At 47.1% G+C, this 22,041-nt stretch overlaps 1 protein-coding gene across 1 annotated transcript in view; it reads right to left on the bottom strand.

Moving 5' to 3' along the window:
- Window positions 1-537: 537 nt before the first annotated feature.
- Window positions 538-22,041, bottom strand: part of LOC147096348 (zinc-binding protein A33-like) — a 44,348-nt gene continuing 22,844 nt past the window's right edge. Inside the window, exon 6 of the mRNA XM_085975151.1 lies at window positions 538-3,042. Within this exon, the coding sequence (XP_085831277.1) occupies window positions 2,510-3,042 (533 nt within the window). The 3' untranslated portion in view covers window positions 538-2,509. The remainder of the gene's footprint in view (window positions 3,043-22,041) is intronic.

Genomic DNA, 22,041 nt, shown 5'->3' with positions numbered 1-22,041 from the left:
CAGTGAGCCCCATCAGCTGGGAACAGATGTGTGGCACTGGAGGGGCGGGTGAAAAGGGGGCAACTGAATTTGCCACACTACAGTGACAGAGCTTACTCATGAAAAAAATAAGTTGAAAACCACAATATTTCTCAATGCACTGAGGATTGTAAAAGAGATTTCACTGCAGCTTATAGGGCAGCACAGCTCAGACTGGGAGATCACCATGTGTGGAGTGCAGCGAGCACCGTGGCACAGTGAGCTGAGCACCAGCACAGCCAATCGCCTTTTTATAATGTGGCTTTCTTTGTAGAAGTCCCTCAAACCTCAATTTCCTCGCTTCTTCCCCTGAAGGCACCAACTCCAGTCTCGGGAACAGCAGAGCTGAGCTCAGTTGTGTCCTCACCTGATGGCCACGTCCAGCGGGAGGAGTCACTGGAGAGCACCCAGGCTGGGGCTCTTTTCTCTAGATAAGAGAAGACTGAGGGATTATGTCGCTTTTAAAAGTTCTTCAGAATAATTTCTCCGTGACTACACAAACCACTCTGGGTCCAGGTATATTGTACATCAGTAAAACAGGTTTATTATGCATTAAACATCCAGTACAAAGAAGTAATACTGAACAAGAAGATAGTCGCAGTCTGTTCATCGAACCCTGGCATTCCTCCGAGTGACTGTGGCGCTAATTACATTACATGGACATTACATTAAACCTACCTCTTTGACCAAACTCAGTATCAGATTTGGTTTGATAACATTCCTGTGAAGCGCCTTGGGTCATTTTACTATGTTTAAGGTGCTATATAAATGCAATTTGTTGTTGTTGTTTGATTCAAATCCAGGACCAAGGGGTGGAGTAACGGTCTGACACATACCTAGGGCGCTGCCTAGGATAATCCAGTAACTAGTTTCCATTCACTTTTGACCAAAGTATCTCCCAGGCACCCTCTGGAAATAAATTTCATGTCTTCAGCACCCACTTCAGAGATTATTTAACTGATTAATCTCCTCTCTGTACTCGGAATACAGGCCCAGATTTTGGAATTCCGCTCTCCTGACACACAGCAAGAGCCCATATTGGGAAATTCCACAATCCCAACCTGTGCTTTTTTGAACATTGGACAGACCGGGAATGCGGATTTTCCCGACAGGGTCTCGGTGTGTGCCAGGAGCACAGAAGAGGGAATTCTAGGCTCGTGTTTATTTTCCATTCTTTTTTCTGATCCCATTATCTTTCAGTTCTGAAGGAAGGTCCTGCCTGAATTGTCTGATCAGCCGAGTGTTTCAGCATTTGCTGTTTTTGATATTCCCTCAGTACCGATTTCCACCAGCAGGTGGTGATACTGCACTGTAAAACTTTACAGCTCTTTGTGCAGCTCGCCATCACCATCTCCTGGCTGAAAGTGGCACTACAATCAACTGCGAGGGAACGTCAAACACTCTGGGGTGAATTTTCACTTTTACCACAACAGGCGTCAGCGGATCGGCCGCCCGTTTTACAGCCCGCACCGCAGTAAAAGTGAACATTCAGCCCGTTAAACCGAAGATTTGCAAATTCCCCGTCATCTTGAAGAGAGATAGTTTGTGTACTTCTCATCACTAATGGTGCTGATGAACTGAGGAATGTCCTCATTTTGAGAGCACAACTTATACCTGCTTTTTAATATAAAGGAGTGGGGCAGTGATGAGAAAGGGCTGGGATGGAGTTGCTGTCGGTTTTACTTTTTATTTTAGTCTTTGTTTTTATTACAGTGTCAGCCAGTGGCTCAGTTGCTGGCACTCTCGCTTCCTGAGTCAGAAAGTTGTGGGTTCAAGTCCCACTCCAGTGACATGAGCACAACAATCTAGGCTGACACTCCAGTGCAGTACTGAGCGAGCGCCGCACTGTCGGAGGTGTCTTTTCGATGAGACCTTAAACCGAGGCCCTGTCTGCTCTCTCAGGTGGATGTAAAAGATCCCAAGGCACTATTTCAGAGAAGAGTTCTGAGGAAGGGTCATCGACCTGAAACGTTAACTCTGTTTCTCTCTCCACAGATGCTGCCTGACCTGCTGAGTATTTCCAGCATTTTCTCTGTTTATTTCAGATTTCCAGCATCCGCAGTATTTTGCTTTTGTGATTGAGTTTTCCCCGGTGCCTTGGCCAATATTTATCCCTCAATTAGCGTAACAAAAAACAGATTATCTGGTCATTATCTCATTGCTGTCTGTGGGAGCTTGCTGTGCAGATTGTCTGCCGCGTTTCCCACATTACAACAGTGACTACACTCCAAAAAGTACTTCATTGGCTGTAAAGTGCTTTGGGAAGCCCTGTGGTCGTGAAAGGCGCTATAGAAATGCAAGTCTTTCTTCTTCTGACATTTTATATTTTTATTGGTTGTATTTACAGTCTCATTGGGATTTTACAATGTGTAATTTGGAAATTACATTTTCTAACTCCTGACCCCTGACCTCTGCTCCTGACCCGAATGGCGCGGGGTCAAGTCATTGTGACGTCATGGGTGATGCGGGCCGGCCCGAGGCCCCGCCCCTTTTACAGACCCGGATCGGAGCCGGAGCAGATTCTCAGCCACTTGTTTTTATCCCAAGTCCAGAAATAAGGATAAAGTTTCCCCGTGAATTTATTCCCAGTGAAGGTGTGGAGATGGGACTTGGTGTCCGCGCTGTAAAATGAAACTGTCCCGGACTCATAACTGAGATAAACTCCCACCTTCCCGGGGATCAGACCAGCGGGGAGAGGGGATTCAGGGGAGGAGTTTACATAAAACTCATCATAAATCTGCTCGATGGTCCAGACTCCAGTCTCCGGGATCAGTCTGACCCCTTCCTCCCTCTCCACAGACTCTGCGGCTACTCCCAGACTCCAGCGCTCATTCCCCGCCACCTCCACCTCCCAGTAATGTCTCCCCGATGTGAATCCCTCCGATCCCAGCACACAGGCCCAGACTGTAAACCTCTTCCCGCTGTCAGGGAGATTCCTCCGGGTCTCGGTCCATCTCACACTCTTCAGATCCTCAGACACCTCGAGTTCTTGATTCGCTGTTTCCACATCCAGGGTCACAGAGACTGGGAGAAAAAGCAAAGAATTAGAGAGATTCACCAGGGATTAGAGAGAGACTGGCCGGGGATCGGGGGGAGAGACTGGCCGGGGATCGGGGGGAGAGACTGGCCGGGGATCGGGGGGAGAGACTGGCCGGGGATCGGGGGGAGAGACTGGCCGGGGATCGGGGGGAGAGACTGGCCGGGGATCGGGGGGAGAGACTGGCCGGGGATCGGGGGGAGAGACTGGCCGGGGATCGGGGGGAGAGACTGGCCGGGGATCGGGGGGAGAGACTGGCCGGGGATCGGGGGGAGAGACTGGCCGGGGATCGGGGGGAGAGACTGGCCGGGGATCGGGGGGAGAGACTGGCCGGGGATCGGGGAGAGAGACTGGCCGGGGATCGGGGAGAGACTGGCCGGGGATCGGGGAGAGATGCTCTCACCGAGATCCCCCTTTCTGACTGATTTTTTTGTTTCTCAATTCGAGAAAAGAGCCGCCCTGAGGGGAGGAAACGAGGATCTGACAACAGCAGAAAACACCGGGACTTCCAGGGAGGGAGGTCACAGCTTCTGAAAATATCAAACATTACACCCGCCTCCGCACTGTGTGATTCTGTGGGGATATAAATACTAAAATGAACAAAAGCTGGAACTGGAGCCTCAATGTACAACTAAATACTGTTCCCAGTTTAATGCACCACAAACTGGGGTTAAATACCTGGGGGTTGAACACATTCCATACTCCTTACCAGATTACTCACTGAGGAAAGTCACTCTGTGGGACTGGGTGTATACGGGTAGATGTGTGTGTGTGTGTTCCTCAAAGTAGAAAAGTCCCCGGTCTGGATGGGATGCATCCTATGTTACTGGGGGAAGTAAGGGGGGAAATTGCGGAGGTTCTGGCCACAATCTTCCAATGATCCTTAGATCTGGGGGCGGTGCCAGAGGACCGGAGGATTGCAAATGTTACACCGCTCTTTTAAAAAGGGGAGAGGGCTAAACCTGGCAACTACAGGCCAGTCAGCCTAACGTCGGTGGTGGGGAAAGTTGTAGAGACAATAACCTGGGACAAAATTAATCAGCGTTTGGGAAAGTATGGGCGAGTAAATGAAGGTCAGCACAGATTTGTTAAAGGCAAATCGTGTTTGACTAACGTGATCGAGTTCTTTGATGAAGTAACGGGGAGAGTTGATGAAGGTAGTGAGGTGGATGTGGTGTATATAGGCTTTCAAAACAAGGTACCACATAAGAGACTTGTTAGCAAAATTAAAGCCCATGTGATTAAAGGGCAGAAAGTAGCGAGTAGTGGTGAATGGTTGTTTTTCAGACTGGAGGGAAGTATACAGTGGTGATCCCTGGGTCCTTATTAGGACCACTGCTCCTTTTGATATCTATTAATGACCTGGACTTGGGTATACAAGGCATCATTTCAAAGTATTCAGACGATATGAAACTTGTAAATGTTGTAAATAATGAGGAGGATAGTAACAGACTTCAGAAGGACATAGACAGGCTGGTGAAACGGTCAGACAAATGATAGACAACATTTAATGCAGAGAGATGTTTAGTGATATTTTGGTAGGAAGAATGAGGAGAGGCAATATGATCTCAATGGTACAATTTTAAAGGTGTGCAGGAACAAAGAGACCCCTGGGGGTGTATGTACATAAATCTTTGAAAGTGGCAGGACAAGTTGAGAAGGCTGTTAAAATAATATGGGATCCTTGGCTTTATTAATACAGGAATAGAGTACAAAAGCAAGGAGGTTATGCTAAACCTTTATAAAACACTGGTTAGGCCTCAGCTGGAGGATTGTGTTCAATTCTGGGCACCGCACTTTAGGAAGGATGTCAAGGCCTTGGACAGGGTGAGGAAGAAATTTAGTAGAATGGTACCAGGGATGAGGGACTTCAGTCACGTGGAGAAACTGGGGTTGTTCTCCTTAGAGCAGAGAAGGTTAAGAGGAGATTTGACAGACGTGTTCAATATCATGAATGTTTTTGATCGAGTAAATAAGGAGAAACTGTTTCGAATGGCAAAAGGGTTGGTAACCAAAGGACACAGATTGAAGGTGATTGGCCAAAGAACCAGAGGCGACATGAGGAAACATTTTTTACACAGCGAGTTGTTGTGATCTGGAACACGCTGCCTGAAAGGGCGGTGAAAGCAGATTCAATAGTAACATTCCAAAGAGTATTGGATAAATAGTTCAAGGGAAAAAATGATAAGGCTGTGGGGAGAGAGCAGGGGACTGGGATTAATAGGATAGCTCTACCAAAGATGGGCCGAATGGCCTCCTTTTGTTCTGTATCATTCTATGGTCACAAAAAATAAGCATTTTATTAATAGTGTCTAGACCACCACCGTGATTAATCTGAATTAAATCCACTGAAAATGACTTTAAAACTGTACTGAACCATTTACCGATTTCACTGGTGTACACTAGTCGGTTTCTTCATAAATTAAATATTCTTTAATATTTAAAAACTGTTAAAACGTGCCTACTAGTGTCTGTGCCCCTAAAAATTAGTTCAATTTGAAGAGCTTCCTCAAACGGGCACAATCAGCGGAAACTCGCCAGGCTGATTATCCCGATCTGGCGGCGGGGCCAGTTTTATGGGTGGGGTCGATAAATGGAACAGCACCCAAAAGCTCAGAGGGACTTGGACTTTGAGCTTCGAGCAGCATAAGGAGATGAGAGCTACACGCTTACAACTGTTCCTGATAAGTCCTCCAGTGAGTATCTGTCTGTCCCAGTGTAAGAATCCTGAGAAATCCCCATTTCAGATTCCCACTAGCTAACATGGATGAAATGAAATAAATATTATTAGTTGTAGGTTTAGGTTGGTATTATGTAACTGTCAGTCAATGCTCGCCGATTCTTGAATAATCATGTTTATAAACCAGTGTAATATGCCTTGGGTAGACCCGGTTAGATATTAAAATAGAAGAAAGAGGCCTTGGGCCTGCTTGACCAAATATTAAAGGTGCAGACTTTAACAAGCCTTGTTAGCAAAGCGACAGTCAGTCTGTGAGAAAAGCTGAGAGAATTAATGGAATTCCAGAGACTGAGATACGAGGCAGGGACTGTAAGATTGTTATGAATTAGATGTTAGTTGTTTTTTTGAATACTTGTTTTGATATGTTAGAACATCCGCAGTGAATTGTAAAAACAAAGGCTAACAGCAAGTGCCATATCTCAACCTGTGGAGACATATTCCTTTAGTATTGCCATAAATACCTCAGATAAAACCGCATGGACCACCCAGCATTGACATCGGTACCAGCTACGGACATGACAATGGCACACCCAGCCCAGTCAACCCCGCAGAGTCCTCCTCACGAACACCTGGGCACTTGTGCCAATATTGGGAGAGCTGTTCCACAGACAAGTCAAGCAACAGCCTGACAGACTCATACTCACAGAATCATACCTTTCAGTCACTGTCCCAAACTCCTCCATCACCATCCCTGGACATTTCCTGTCCCACCAGCAGGACAGACCCACCAGGAGTGGCGGCACAGTGGTATACAGTCGGGAAGGATTGGCCCTGGGAGTCCTCAATATTGACTCCGGACCCCAAGAAGTCTCATGGCTTTAGGTAAAGCAAGGTGAAGGAAACCTCCTGCTGATTAACACCTCCCGCCCTCCCTCAGCTGATGAATCAGTTCTCCTCCATGTTGAACACCACTTGGAAGAAGCACTGAGAGTAGCAAGGGCACAGAATGTACTCTGGGTGGAGGACTTCAATGTCCATCACCAAGAATGCCTCGGTAGCTCCTCTACTGACCGAGCTGGCCAAGTCCTGAAGGACATAACTGCCAGTCTGGGCCTGTGACAGGGGGTGAGAAAACCAACATGAGGGAAAAAGCTACTTGACCTCGTCCTCACCAAACTACCTGTCTCAGATGCATCTGTCCATGACAGCATTGGCAGCAGTGACCACTGCACAGTCATTGTGGAGTCGAAGTCCCGTCTTCACACAGAGGACAACCTGCGTCGTGTTGTGTGGCACTACCACCGTGCTAAATGGGATAGATTCAGAACAGATGAAGCAGCTCAAAACTGGACATCCATGAGGCGCTGTGGGCCATCAGCAGCAGCAGAATTGTATTCCACCACAATCAGTAACCTCATGGCCCGACATATCCCTCAGTCTACCATTACCATCAAACCAGGGGACCAACCCTGGTTCACTGAGGAGTGTAGAAGAGCATGCCAGGAGCAACATTAGGCGTACCGAAAAATGAGGTGCCAACCTGGGGAAGCTGCAACACGGGACTACATGCATGTTAAAAAGCAGAAGCAGCATGCTATAGACAGGGCGAAGCGAACCCACAATCAACGGATCAGATCAATGCTCTGCAGTTCTGCCACATCTAGTCGTGAATGGTGGTGGACCATTGAACAACTAACGGGAGAAGGAGGCTCCATGAATATCCCCATCTTGGTGGTGAACCTGTGGAATTCTCTCCCACAGAAGGCAGTTGAGGCCAATTCATTAAATATATTCAAGAAGGAGTTAGATATATTTCTTAAGGCTAAAGAGATCAAGGGATATGGGGAGAAGGCAGGGACAGGGTACTGAATTTGGATGATCAGCCATGATCTCATTAAATGGCGGAACAGGCTCGAGGGGCCAAATGGCCTACTCCTGCTCCTATCCTCTATGTTTCTATGTTTCTATCTTCAAGGATGGTGGAGCCCAGTACGTGAGTGCAAAAGACAAGGCTGAAGCGTTTGTCACTATCTTCAGCCAGAAGTGCCCAGTGGATGATCCATATCGGCCTTTTCCTGAGGTCCCCACCATCACAGAAACCCGTCTTCAGCCAATTCACTCCATGTGGTAGCAAGAAACGGCTGTGTGCACTGGATAAGGTCAGAAGTGGGGATGTTCCCTGATGACTGCACAGTGTTCAGTGCCATTCACAACTCCTCAGATAATGAAGCAGTCCATGCCCGCATGCAACAAGACCTGGACGACGTTCAGGCTTGGGCTGATAAGTGGCAGGTAACATTCGTGCCACAGAAGTGCCAGGCAATGACTATCTTCAACAAGCGAGAGTCTAACCACCGCCCCTTGACATTCAATGGCATTACCATCGCCGAATCCCCCACCATCAACATCCTGGGGGTCACCATTGACCAGAAACTTAACTGGACCAGCCTCATAAATACTGTGGCAACAACAGCAGTTCAGAGGCTAGGTATTCTGCAGCGAGTGTCTCACCTCCTGACTCCCCAAAGCCTTTCTACCATCTACAAGGCACAAGTAAGGAGTGTGATGGAATACTCTCCACTTGCCTGGATGGCTGCAGCGCAAATAACACTCAAGAATCTCGACACCATACAGGACAAAGCACCCGCTTGATTGGCACCCCCTCTAACACTTTAAACATTCAGTCCCCCAACCAAGGACTGAAGCAGTTCAAGAAGGCAGCTCACCACCACCTTCTCAACGGCAATTAGGGATGGGCAATAAATGCTGGCCTTGCCAGCGACGCCCACATCCCATAAAAATGAATTTTTAAAAATACAGGGAAGGCTATGGGCCCTGTCATCATCCCGTCTGTCGTGTTGAACACTTGTGCTCCAGAACTAACCGCGCTTCTAGGCAAGCTGTTCCAGTACAGCTACAACACTGGCATCTATCCGACAATGTGGAAAACTGCCGCGGTATGTCTTGTCCACAAAAAGCAGGACAAACCCAACCCGGCCAATTACCGCAATCTCCAATACCTCCAAGTTACCACCCATGTCTCACCTCCTGACTCCCCAAAGCCTTTCCACCATCTACAAGGCACAAGTCAGGAGTGTGATGGAATACTCTCCACTTGCCTGGATGAGTGCAGCTCCAACAACACTCAAGTAGCTCGACACATTCCAGGACAAAGCAGCCCGCTTGATTGGCACCCCATCCACCAACTTAAACATTCATTCCCCCAACCACCGGTGTACCGTGGCTGCAGTGTGTGCCATCTGCAAGATGCACTGCAGCAATTCACCAAGACTTATTCAGCAGCACCTCGCAAACTCGAGACCTCTGCCACCTAGAAGGACAAGGGCAGCAGGCGCATGTGAACACCAACACCTCCAAGTTACCACCCATGTCACACACCATCCTGACTTGGAAGTATATTGTCGTTTCTTCATCGTCACTGGGTCAAAATCCTGGAACATCCTACCGAACAGCACTGTGGGAGTACCTTCACCTCACGGACTGCAACAGTTCAACAGGCGGCTCACCACCACCTACTCAAGGGCAATTAGGGATGGGCAATAAATGCTGGCCTGGTCAGCGATGCCCACATCCCAGAAACACGTTTTAAAAAGAGTCTTAATGGTCAAAAACAGATGATGTAAGAGTGTCATCAGACCAAAAGCCTGCGTAAGCCAGGTTGATACCAACGTGGCATCTTTATGATTGGATTTTGGGTTTGGGTGTCAGTCAGTCATTGGTTCAGGAGGGTTCCATAGGTTTTGAATGAGAGTAAGGATATAAGGAGTTCTTAACAGCCTCAAATTGTAGAAGATTCCAGGAGCGGGAGATTCCAGGAGCGGGAGATTCCAGGAGCGGGAGATTCCAGGAGTAGACGATTCCAGGAGCGGGAGATTCCAGGAGCGGGAGATTCCAGGAGTAGAAGATTCCAGGAGCGGGAGATTCCAGGAGCGGGAGATTCCAGGAGCGGGAGATTCCAGGAGCGGGAGATTCCAGGAGCGGGAGATTCCAGGGGCGGGAGATTCCAGGGGCGGGAGATTCCAGGGGCGGGAGATTCCAGGGGCGGGAGATTCCAGGGGCGGGAGATTCCAGGAGCGGGAGATTCCAGGAGCGGGAGATTCCAGGAGCAGGAGATTCCAGGAGCAGGAGATTCCAGGAGCAGGAGATTCCAGGAGCAGGGGATTCCAGGAGCAGGGGATTCCAGGAGCAGGGGATTCCAGGAGCAGGGGATTCCAGGAGCAGGGGATTCCAGGAGTAGGAGATTCCAGAGACACAGTAGAAGGATTCAGGAAGAAACAAGGAGACCCCCGGGAGACGAGAAGAGATGAGAGACAAGAGACACAGGGTGCAGCTTACTCACAGTTGCGGCTTGTACCCAGAGTATGAGTGGTAATATAAGTCTCAATTATACACTGTAACTGCTGCTTGAATACTGTAATGAATGAAGTCTTGCTTGTGCTGAATAAAGTTAAATCACTGTCCCCAATACGGGTCAACCTCGAATCATTTGGAACCAGGGTCCCTCTGAACATAACATAAGAACATAAGATATAGGAGCAGGAGGAGGTCATTTGGCCCCTCGAGCCTGCTCCACCATTCAATAAGATCATGGCTGATTTGATCTTGACCACAACTCCACTTCCCTGCTCACTCCCCGTAACCCTTGACTCCCTTCTCGTTCAACAATCTGTCTATCTCCACCTTAAATATATTCAATGACCCAGCCTCCACAGCTCTCTGGGGAAGAGAATACCAAAGATTCTCGACCCTCTGAGAGAAGAAATTCCTTCTCATCTCTGTTTTAAATCGGGGACTCCTTATTCTGAAATTATGCCCCCGAGTTCTTGTTTCCCCCACGAGGGGAAACATCCTTTCTGCATCTACCCTGTCAAGCCCCTTCAGAATCTTATGTTTCTATAAGATCCCCTCCCATTCTTCTAAACCCCAATGAGTATCGGCCCAACCTGCTCAACCTTTCCTCATAAGACAACCTCTTCAACTCAGGAATCAACCTAGTGAACTTTCTCTGAACTGCCTCTAATGCAAGTATATCCTTCCTTAAATAAGGAGACCAAAACTGTACGCAGTACTCCAGGTGTGGTCTCACCAATGCCCTGTACAGTTGTAACAGGACTTCCCGACTTTTATACACCATTCCCTTTGCAATAAAGGCCAACACTCCATTTGCCTTTCTAATTACTTGCTGTATCTGCATGCTAACTTTTTGTGATTCATGTACAAGGACCCCCAGATCCCTCTGTACCTCAGCATTTTGTAATCTCTCCCCATTTAAATAATAATGTGCTTTTTTATTTTTCCTACCAAAGTGGATAACCTCGCATTTTCCCACATTATACTCCATCTGCCAGATTTTTGCCCACTCACTTAGCCTATCTATATTCCTTTGGAGATTCTTTGCGTCCTCCACACAATTTGCTTTCCCACCTATCTTTGTATCATCAGCAAATTTGGCTACATTACACTCGGTCCCGTCATCCAAGTCATTAATATAGATTGTAAATAGTTGAGGCCCCAGCACTGATCCCTGCGGGACCCCACTAGTTACAGTTTGCCAACCTTAAAATGACCCATTTATCCCGACTGTCTGTTTTCTGTTAGTTAGCCAATCCTCTATCCATGTTAATATATAACCCCCAACCCTGTGAGCTCTCATCTTATGTAATAACCTTTTATGTGGCACCTTCTGGAAATCCAAATACACGAGATCTACTTGTTCCCCTTTATCAACCCTGCTCGTTACATCCTCAAAGATCTCCAGAAAATTTGTCAAACATGATTTCCCTTTCATAAAACCATACTGACTCTGCTTGACTATGTCATGATTTTCTAAATGTCCTGTTACCACTTCCTTAATGATGGACTCCAGCATATTCCCAATGACAGATGTTAGGCTAACTGGTCGATAGTTGCCTGTTTTCTGCTTCCCTCCTTTCTTAAATAGGGGCGTTACATTTGCGGTTTTTCAGTCCGCTGGGGCCTCTCCAGAATCCAGGGAATTTTGGTAGATTACAAAAAATGCATCCACTATCTCTGCAGCCACCTCTTTTAAGACTCTAGGATGCAGGCTATTGGGTCCAGGGGACTTGTCCACCTTTAGTCCCATTAGTTTGCCTCGCACTTTCTCTATAGAGATAGTGATTGTTTTAAGTCCCCCGCCCACCCAAATAGCTCCTTGATTATCCATTATTGGGATGCTTGTAGTGTCTTCTACCGTGAAGACCGATACAAAATATTTGTTCAAAGTCTCTGCCATTTCCGTTTCCCATTATTAATTCCCCAGACTCATCCTCTAGGGGACCAGCATTTACTTTAGCTCCTCTCTTCCTTTTATATACCTGTAGACGCTCTTACTGTCTGTTTTTATATTTCTTGCTAGCTTACTCTCATAAGCTATCTTCTCTCTCTCTATCATCTTTTTAGTCGTCGTTTGCTCATTTTTTAAATTTCCCTAACCTCTGGCCTTTCACTATTCTTTGCAACATTACATGCTTTTTTTTTCAATTTGATACCATCCTTTACTTCCTTAGTTCACCACGGATGGTTCATCCTTCTCTTAGAGTATTTCTTTCTCACTGGAATATATCTTTGCTGAGAGTTATGAAATATCTCCTTAAATGTTTGCCACTGCTGCTCTACAGTCTTACCCTGTAATATATTTTCCCAGTCCACTTTAACCAAGTCTGCTTTCATACCTTTGTAATTACCTTTATTTAAGTTCAGGACACTAGTTTGAGACCTAGATTTCTCACCGTCAAATTGAATTTGAAATTCTACGATGCTATCATCACTCTTCCCAAGAGGATCCTTCACTACGAGATCATTAATTAATCCAGCCTCGTTACACATTACCAGATATAAAATAGTCTTCTCCCTGGTTAGTTCCACAATGTATTGTTCCAAGAAACCATCCCGTATACACTCGAAGAACTCTTCCTCAAGTCTACCTTTGTCAGTTTGCTTTGTCCAATCAATATGAAGATTAAAATCTCCCATGATTATAGCCGTAACTTTCTTACAAGCCTCTATTATTTCTTGACTTATACTGTGTCCTACAGAGTGGCTACTGTTTCAGGACCTGTAGACCACTGCCACCAGTGATTTCTTACCCTTACTATTTCTTATCTCCACCCAAACTGATTCTACATCTTGATCTTCTAATCAATATCATTTCTCAGTACTGCACTGATCTTATCCCTTATTAACAGAGCTACACCACCTCCTTTTCATTTCTGCCTATCCTTACAAAATTGCAAATACCCCTGAATATTCAGTTCCCAGCCTTGGACACCTTGCAACCACGTCTCTGTAATGGCCATCAGATCATACCCATTTATTTCTATTTGTGCTGTCAACTCATTTATCTTGTTACGAATGCTGCGTGCGTTCAGATATAGAGCATTTAGTTTTGTCTTTTTACCATTTTTCCCTACTTTGATCCCACTTTCTGATGCACTCTTGTGTATACGCTCTGTCCCTTCCTGTCACACCCTGATTATCATTACCCCTATCGCTACCCTGCACTTTTGCCTTCTCATTTTTCTTTGACTTTTTAAATTTGGGCTCAGCGTATCCCTCCCCCCCGCCCCCCACTATTTAGTTTAAAGCCGTATCTACAGCCCTAGTTATTCGATTCGCCAGGACACTGGCCCCAGCCTGGTTCGAATGAAGCCCGTCCCGATAGAACAGCTCCCACTTATCCCAGTTCTGGTGCCAGTGCCCGAAGAATCGAAACCCATTTCTCCAACACCAATGTTCGAGCCACTCGTTCATCTCTCTGATCCTATTTACCCTGTGTCAATTTGCACATGGTTCAGGTAGTAATCCAGAGATTATTACCGTTGTGGTTCTGCTTTTTAATTTAGCCCCTAGCTGCTCATACTCCCTCAACAGAACCTCTTTCTTTGTCCTACCTATGTCATTGGTACCTACATGGACCACGACAATTGGATCTGTCCCCTCCTACTCCAAGTTCCTCTCCAGCCCTGAGGAGATGTCCTTTACCGTGGTAGCGGGCAGGCAACACAGCCTTCGGGACTCACGCTCTTGTCTGCAGAGAACAGTGTTTATCCCCCTAAATGTACAGTCCCCTACCACTAGCACATTTCTTTTTGCTCCCCCCACTTGAATGGCTCCCTGTACCATGGTGCTGTGGTCAGTTTGCTCATCCTCACTGCAGTCCCTGCTCTCACCCACACAGAGAGTAAAACCTCGTAACTATTTGACCAGAGCAAGGGCTGAGTCTCAACCACCACTAACTCCTGGTTCCCCATACCTGCCTCGCTCGTAGTCACACCCACCTGTCACTGACCACGGACCAAATTTGAATGAATTAATCCAAGGGGTGTGACTGCCTCCTGGAACACAGCGTCCAGGTAACTCGCCCCCTCCCTGATGTGTCTCAGTGTTTGAAGCTCGGACTCCAGCTCATCAACACGGAGCCGAAGTTCCTCGAGCAACCAAAATGGTGTCCACCAGCTCCCACATGGTGGAGCAGTAATACATCGCCTGCCCTGGCATCTCTGGAATCTTATAAATTGGCGAGCTTAGTCAGGAGGTTGATTCACAGCTGATTCTTTTATAAACTATTCGGTGCAGGCAAGATCCTAGGACTGGCGTGGTTAGCGTGACCTGGTCAGTTAAGGACGGAAATCCTTCGGTGGGTTAGGACACTGCGACCGACCAGTAGTAATAGCAACAAGTTAGTAGAAATGACGGGCTAGACAGAAGTTGAGCATGTCACAGATAAAGAGTTGAGAAAATTATGTTTAACTGATTTAGTATCGTTTCTGACGAGTCAAGAAGCAGAGTCATATCAGAAGGTGATAGAGAGGGTCCAGAGTCAAGGGGCTCTGGGAAAGGTCGAATTAGACAAAGGGGAGCACTGGTCAGGCTATGCAGCCCATTTCTGTGCACAGCATAGTGAAGTAAGAGACGGAAAACATTTAGCCGCACAGAGAATAAGAGAAGGGGAACATTTGGAAACGCAGAAAATAATAGAGGGAAAAAGAATGCCAGCCGCTAGAAACCAGGGGGGGAAATTCAGTTGTTAGCGCCACCGATTAGCGCCTAAAGAGGCCGAGAAGTGGGGCGCTAACCAATTTCCGACCGGGCGCAGTGAACCTAGCGCCTCGCCCCATATTGGGCATACATTTAGCGCCAACGCTAAATCTTAGCGCCCGCTCACGGGCGCAGGCAAATCATGACGTCGTTTGAGTGTGCAACGCCTTTTGGGCGCCCCGGACTGGAAATTCAGTGGCGCCCCCCACCGTACCGCCTGGCGCTAATAAGGACAGCTTACCTGGAGCCTTCTGTGGTGTATGTGCCTTTAAGAGCAATTGTGGTGTATGTGCCTTTAAGAGCCCCAGGTGTGCGTAATGCCGGTAATTGCCACTTGGGCTATATAAGCCTGTATATTGTGTATATCCTTTAGAACACCTCCCCCAGACTTGCTTAGTAAATACCTATGAACCAACTCCTGTCTTCAGTGTCTTTATCTACACACGGACACTACAGTGGCGACGAAGTGGAAACGGACTTACCTGCAATTCGGCAGCACCTCAAGGACATCGATTCCTCCAGCGTCCAGAAGACTCAAAGAAGTAAGAGAAACTGTGGTTTCACCAGCTGGCCAAGCTGGTGACAGGTACTGCGCTAATCCTTCCTGGGCATCAGGCTGGGGCTCCAGCGGCGGGCTCTACAGCTGAGACAGGCAGCGGAATCGGAGGCAAGCAATAACGGACTGGGAGGGTGCACTCGGGAGACGGCCGGCGCGGCAAGCAGGTCAGCGTTTAGACCTCCGTCGGGAACGAGTCTCCAACAGTGAATAAACGGAAACCACAGTAAAACAGCGTTGTTATCGGCAGCAGCGGCGGGAAAGCGCGGGAAGCGCCATATCATTGCTACAGAAAAAAAAAAAGCGCGGGAAGCGCCATATCTTTTCTGAAATGCCTAAATCTGGTAATATTGATGCTTTTGATAGCGAAATAGAAGATTGGACCACATACGTGGAAAGAGTAGAGGTTTATTGCACTGCAAATGGAATAGCAGATGAAAAAAAAGCTTCAGTACTTCTGAACTTAATGGGCGCGAAGACATATGGGCTGTTACGAAACTTAATCACTCCAGCCAAACCAAAGGACAAGAATTTTAAAGAAATTGTTGATACCCTGCAGGAGCATTTAAGCCCAACACCGCTGCTGATAGCGGAACGATTCAAGTTCTTCAAGAGAAATCAACACAAGAATGAAAGTAACGCTGATTACCTAACCGAATTAAGAAAGCTATCAAAGTACTGCCAATTTGGGGCAGGACTATCGGATTATCTTCGAGACAAATTCGTTTGCGGTCTCTTAAGTGAAGGAACACAAAAAAGACTGCTTTCTGAAAAAGATTTAACATTGGACAAAGCTTTCAGTATGGCTGTATCATACGAAGCAGCAGCAAAAGGAGCTGCAGAGATACAACAAAAGACACAGGACTTCGGCACCCATGAAATGACACAGGAGTTCGGAAGATGTTATCGCTGCGGCAGATCCACCCATAACCAGAGGGACTGTTGGTTCAAGGGCAAAGCATGCAGGAAATGTGGTAAGATTGGACACATTGCACGGGTATGCCAATCTGGACAAAATAAATCCACTGACAGAAAACAAAAAATCAATAAAGAAAAGTACAGGAAGGTATAAATGATGACGGACAATAGCTCCGAAGACCAGAATAGCGATAGCGACTCCGGAAACAAGAGACTAAGCTGTCTCAAATTACATAATGTACTTGCCAAAGAGGATTACCAAACCATTTGGGTTACCCTCACAATAGCAGGGTCCCCAGTTAAAATGGAGCTAGATACAGGATCAGCTCTAACCGTAATAAATCGACGAGATTACGAGAGGCTATTTTCGCATATACCTCTAAAAGACACATCCATTATCTTAAAAACATATACGGGGCAGAAAGTATACCCCAAAGGAAAAATAAGGGTGACTGTGGTATACAACGGCAAAGAAATACAAAAGTTGTATTTATACACTCTACAAGATGGTGGTCCACCGTTGTTGGGACGTGAATGGATAAGGAAGACACGTTTAGACTGGCACTCCATTCAGGCACTGACGGTGACCAGTAAGGAAAAAAACAATGATGACATCATACCTGAACGATTAAAAGACATCTTGGCCAACGCCAAAGAAGTGTTTCAAGAGAAACTAGGAACCTTGAAAGGCATCACCGCCTCAATAAAAGTGGAAGATGCAGCAATTCCCAAATTTTTTAAGGCAAGACCGGTGCCATACGCAATACGTCCGGCAGTCGAGGCAGAGCTGCAGAATTTGGAAAAGGCAGGCGTATTATCCAAAATAGATTGGAGCGAATGGGCAACACCCATCGTTCCAGTCATGAAAAAAGCATTGAAAAATAACTGAGGAACAGAGAAAAATTCGCATCTGTGGGGACTTCAAGGTGACTGTAAACCCGGTCCTTCACACGGTACAGTATCCTCTTCCGAGGATAGAAGATATTTTCGCCTCACTATCCGGAGGGAAACGTTTCACAAAAATTGACTTGGCACAGGCATATCTACAGGTGGAGGTTGAGGAGACCTCTAAAAAGTATCTCACAATAAACACACACAAAGGCCCGTACCAGTACAATCGACTGGTTTTTGGAGTAGCATCAGCTCCAGCTATCTGGCAAAGAGCTATGGAGCAAGTCCTGCAAGGGATTCCGGGGACTCAATGCTACCTAGACGACATCCTTATAACAGGAGAAACCAACAACGAGCACCGTGCCAATTTGGAGCAGGTGCTCACTAGGCTGAAAGAACGGGGCCTACGAGCAAATCGCCCCAAGTGCGAATTTTTCCAAAATCAGATATCATATTGTGGCCACATAATTAATAAGGAAGGGTTGCATAAGTCACCTGAAAAAATTGAAGCAGTTATAAAAGCCTCAGCACCTGAAAATGTTTCACAATTAAGGTCATTCCTGGAATTAATAAATTACTATCATAAATTTTTACCGAACTTATCAACTATTCTACACCCTCTTAATGATCTTCTACAGACAGGAGTGATTTGGAAATGGAACGAAGACTGTAAACGTGCCTTCCATAAATGTAAAGACTTAATCACATCCGAGAAAGTTTTGGCTCATTACAACCCATCACTACCAATCAGACTGGCGTGCGATGCATCCCCTTACGGCATAGGAGCAGTATTATCCCATAAATTCCCTGATGGCTCAGAACGGCCGATAGCTTTTCCGTCACGCTCATTAAACTCAGCTGAGCGTAACTATGCCCAAATAGACAGGGAAGCACTCAGCCTGGTATGGGGAGTGAAGAAATTCAACCATTACCTACACGGACAAAAATTTACCTTGCTGACTGACCATCAACCCCTCATCTCCATATTCAACCCTAAAAAAGGTGTTCCCATTATGACAGCACAAAGACTACAGAGGTGGTCCCTTTTTCTAGGGGCACACCAATACAACATAGAATACAAAGGGTCAAAACAGCATGGGAATGCTGACGGTTTATCGCGCCTACCGTTGCCAACGATAGAAGAGGCACCTACAGTAGACCCAGTAGAGATATTCCACTCTACCATAGTGGAATGTCTACCGGTGACAAGTTCTGCCATTGAAAGGGAGACAAGAAATGACCCTACTCTCTCACGGGTCTACGATTTAACAGTGAAGGGATGGCCAGCACATGGCGAACCACTGTTGCCAGCATTCTCGCAAAGAAGAGAACAGCTGTCAGTGTGCCGAGGAACCTTGATGTGTGGATCCAGAGTGGTGATTCCACCCAAACTCCAGGATAAAGTGCTAAAGGAGCTTCACGAGGGGCATCTGGGTGGAGTGAAAATGAAGAACCTAGCTAGGGCGTTTGTATGGTGGCCAGGTATCGATGGAGACATCGAAGACATGACCAAGAGCTGCCTAGGATGCCAGAAGGTCCAAAATGCTCCGCCACAGGCCCCTCTACATCCATGGGAGTGGCCCTCATCTCCCTGGCAAAGGGTGCACATCGACTTTGCTGGTCCATTTATGGACTCAATGTTCTTAATCGCAGTTGATGCACACTCCAAGTGGCCGGAGGTAATAAAGATGTCCTCCACCACCACGGAAAAAACCATCACAGTATTAAGGACCATATTTGCCAGGAACGGGCTGCCGGAACAGATATGTTCTGATAATGGACCGCAATTTGTGTCCGAAGAATTCAGAAAGTTCTTAAAGAACAATGGGGTAAAGCACTACACGTCCGCCCCATACCATCCCGCCACCAATGGATTGGCTGAAAGGTTTGTCCAGACCTTCAAGAAGGCCATAAAGGCCATGGGTAATGAAGACATAAAACTTCAGCACAAGGTGGATAACTTCTTATTTGCATATAGGAATGCAACACATATGGTTACCAACCAAACTCCCGCCATGATGTTCTACAATAGAAACCTAAGATGCCGGCTGGATTTGGTCAAGCCCAACATCCGAAGGGACGTGGAGAACCGTCAGTTTCAAGGCATGAATGAAAGGCCAACTAGGGCCTTCCAGATAGGCCAATCGGTTTTGGCCCGGGACTACCGTACCGAGAAATGGCAGCCTGGAACTATCTGCACACGACTAGGACCACTGATGTATACCGTGGACATCGGAGAAAGCATAATAAGGCGCCATGCCGACCAAATCATCAAGTCATCCGAAAAGGGACAACCTACACCACCACTCTATACATCTAACGATGAAGTAGAGATACCCATATCTACCTCCGATCCGGTGATACTGGAACCCGATGAACCCGACACTGGCATTCAAGCCGAATCAGCCTTGCCAGAAGAACCTACTACACCACCAGAAACTACTACACCCCCGAGGCGTTATCCGGACCGAGTCAGGAAGCCTCCTGAGAGACTAACTTATAATTAATTAATTACAGCAATGTATATTATTTTGCATATAACATGTAATTAATAATTACTTAAAATATGATGTACTGGTTAACTAAAAGGGGAGGAATTGTGGTGTATGTGCCTTTAAGAGCCCCAGGTGTGAGTAATGCCGGTAATTGCCACTTGGGCTATATAAGCCTGTGTATTGTGTATATCCTTTAGAACACTTCCCCCAGACTTGCTTAGTAAATACCTATGAACCAACTCCTGTCTTCAGTGTGTTTATCTACACACGGACACGACACCTTCTCCAGTCACACTCGGGCTGGAGGGGCGTTATTTAAAGGGGACTGGTGTGGTTTGAAAGCGGCAGCCATTTTTGGCTCACAACTTCTTCGAGAGTTACAGAGAGTTGTTGAGCTGCACACAGAGCCATTTCACCATGGAGCCAGCGCTGGCAGAGGAACTTCAGCCTTCTGACCATCACCTTGCTGTTGGTGAGCATTTACAATGGGAAAACTTTCTGTGCACACTTATTATGGGGGCTGCACTGGAGGGGAACGTCCTGCTGCTGAATCATCTGGAAAGGGCACAGAGACGCAGGGAGAGAGGGGCAGGCATGGCCAGACGGAGGAGGGCCAACAGACGTCGCCACACCAGGCCTTACGCTGGCAGGGTTTTCCGACAGCAGTTTTCCGACATGAACATGTTGGAGGAGCAGTGTATCAGAAGGCTGCGTTTCAGAAAGGAGGTGGTGACTGAGCTGTGCCACCTGCTTCAGCCAGATCTGCAGCCTCAGATAAGGTGCAGGACATCTCTGTCGGTGGCTGTCAAGATGAATGTTGCCCTGAACTTCTGCGCAAGTGGCTCTTTTCAGGCTGCAACTGGGGACAGAGCCAGCATCTCGCAGTTTGCGGTGCATTGCTGCATCCGTCAAGTGACTGATGCCCTGTTTAAAAGGAGGCGGCAGTACATCTCCTTCACAATGACCCTGGACAAGCAGCGGGAGCGTGCAGAGGGCTTCGTAGCAATAGCGGACTTCCCCATGGTGCAGGGCGCCATTGACTGCACGCACGTGGCTTTGCGGGCGCCTGTATTCAATCTGGAGGAGTTCCGCAACCGCAAGGGGTTCCATTCCTTGAATGTGCAGCTGGTCTGTGACCACTGACAGCTGATCCTCGCAGTGAATGCGCAGTTCCCAGGCAGCAGCCACGACGCCTTCATCCTGCGCCAGACTTCTGTAGCAGACCTTTGAGGCCCCGACTCACCCAGGAGGCTGGCTTCTCGGGGACAAGGGCTAACCTCTGTGCCTGTGGCTGATGACCCGCCCCTTTAAGAGCTGGCCAGCGCCAGTGTGTCTCAGGGGAAGTGATTATTGACAGCACCTGCGCTGCGCCCCGCCGCCGCGAAATTGGGTTGCGCCGCCGGGTTAGCGCCTTAAGAGTATCGTGCAGCGCTTGATTTAGCGCCACAATCACATTCAGGGGCGCTACGACCCAATATCGTGCTAGGTGGCGCTAAATTGCACCTGGCGCTAAACTTTGCGCATCGCCAGGACCAGCGCCCCAAACGGGGCGAGACCGAATTTCTCCCCCCTGCAAGTATCTGGGAACTCAGCAAAGGAATGAAATAAACAGGGAATTGGGAAGACAGGAAAAGCTGCTTAAGACAGCAGATCAAAAGGCGAAAAAAAGAAACTTAAAGTTGTATGATCTGTCTGTACCAGTAATCTCATGTTCACTGTATGATCTGTCTGTACCAGTAATCTCGCGGTCACTGTATGATCTGTCTGTACCAGTAATCTCGCGGTCACTGTATGATCTGTCTGTATCAGCAATCACACGGTCACTGTATGATCTGTCTGTACCAGTAATCCCATGGTCACTGTATGATCTGTGTGTACCAGTAATCTCCTGTTCACTGTATGATCTGTCTGTACCAGTAATCTCACGGTCACTGTATGATCTGTCTGTACCAGTAATCTCACGGTCACTGTATGATTTGTCTGCATCAGTAATCTCCTGTTCACTGTATGATCTGTCTGTACCAGTAATCTCACGGTCACTGTATGATCTGTCTGTACCAGTAATCTCACGGTCACTGTATGATCTGTCTGTATCAGTAATCTCCTGTTCACTGTATGATCTGTCTGTATCAGTAATCTCCTGTTCACTGTATGATCTGTGTGTACCAGTAATCTCACGGTCACTGTATGATCTGTCTGTAACAGTAATCTCACAGTCACTGTATGATCTGTCTGTAACAGTAATCTCACAGTCACTGTATGATCTGTCTGTACCAGTAATCTCACGGTCACTGTATGATCTGTCTGTACCAGTAATCTCACGGTCACTGTATGATCTGTTTGTAACAGTAATCTCATGTTCACTGTA

This window comes from Somniosus microcephalus, unplaced genomic scaffold (genome assembly GCF_052327205.1).
Source record: "Somniosus microcephalus isolate GS21.2 unplaced genomic scaffold, FLI_Smic_1.0 unresolved_chr1, whole genome shotgun sequence".
Taxonomy (NCBI): Eukaryota; Metazoa; Chordata; class Chondrichthyes; order Squaliformes; family Somniosidae; genus Somniosus; species Somniosus microcephalus.
Note: the sequence above shows the minus strand (reverse complement) of the source record. Positions and strands in the feature narration are given on the sequence as shown.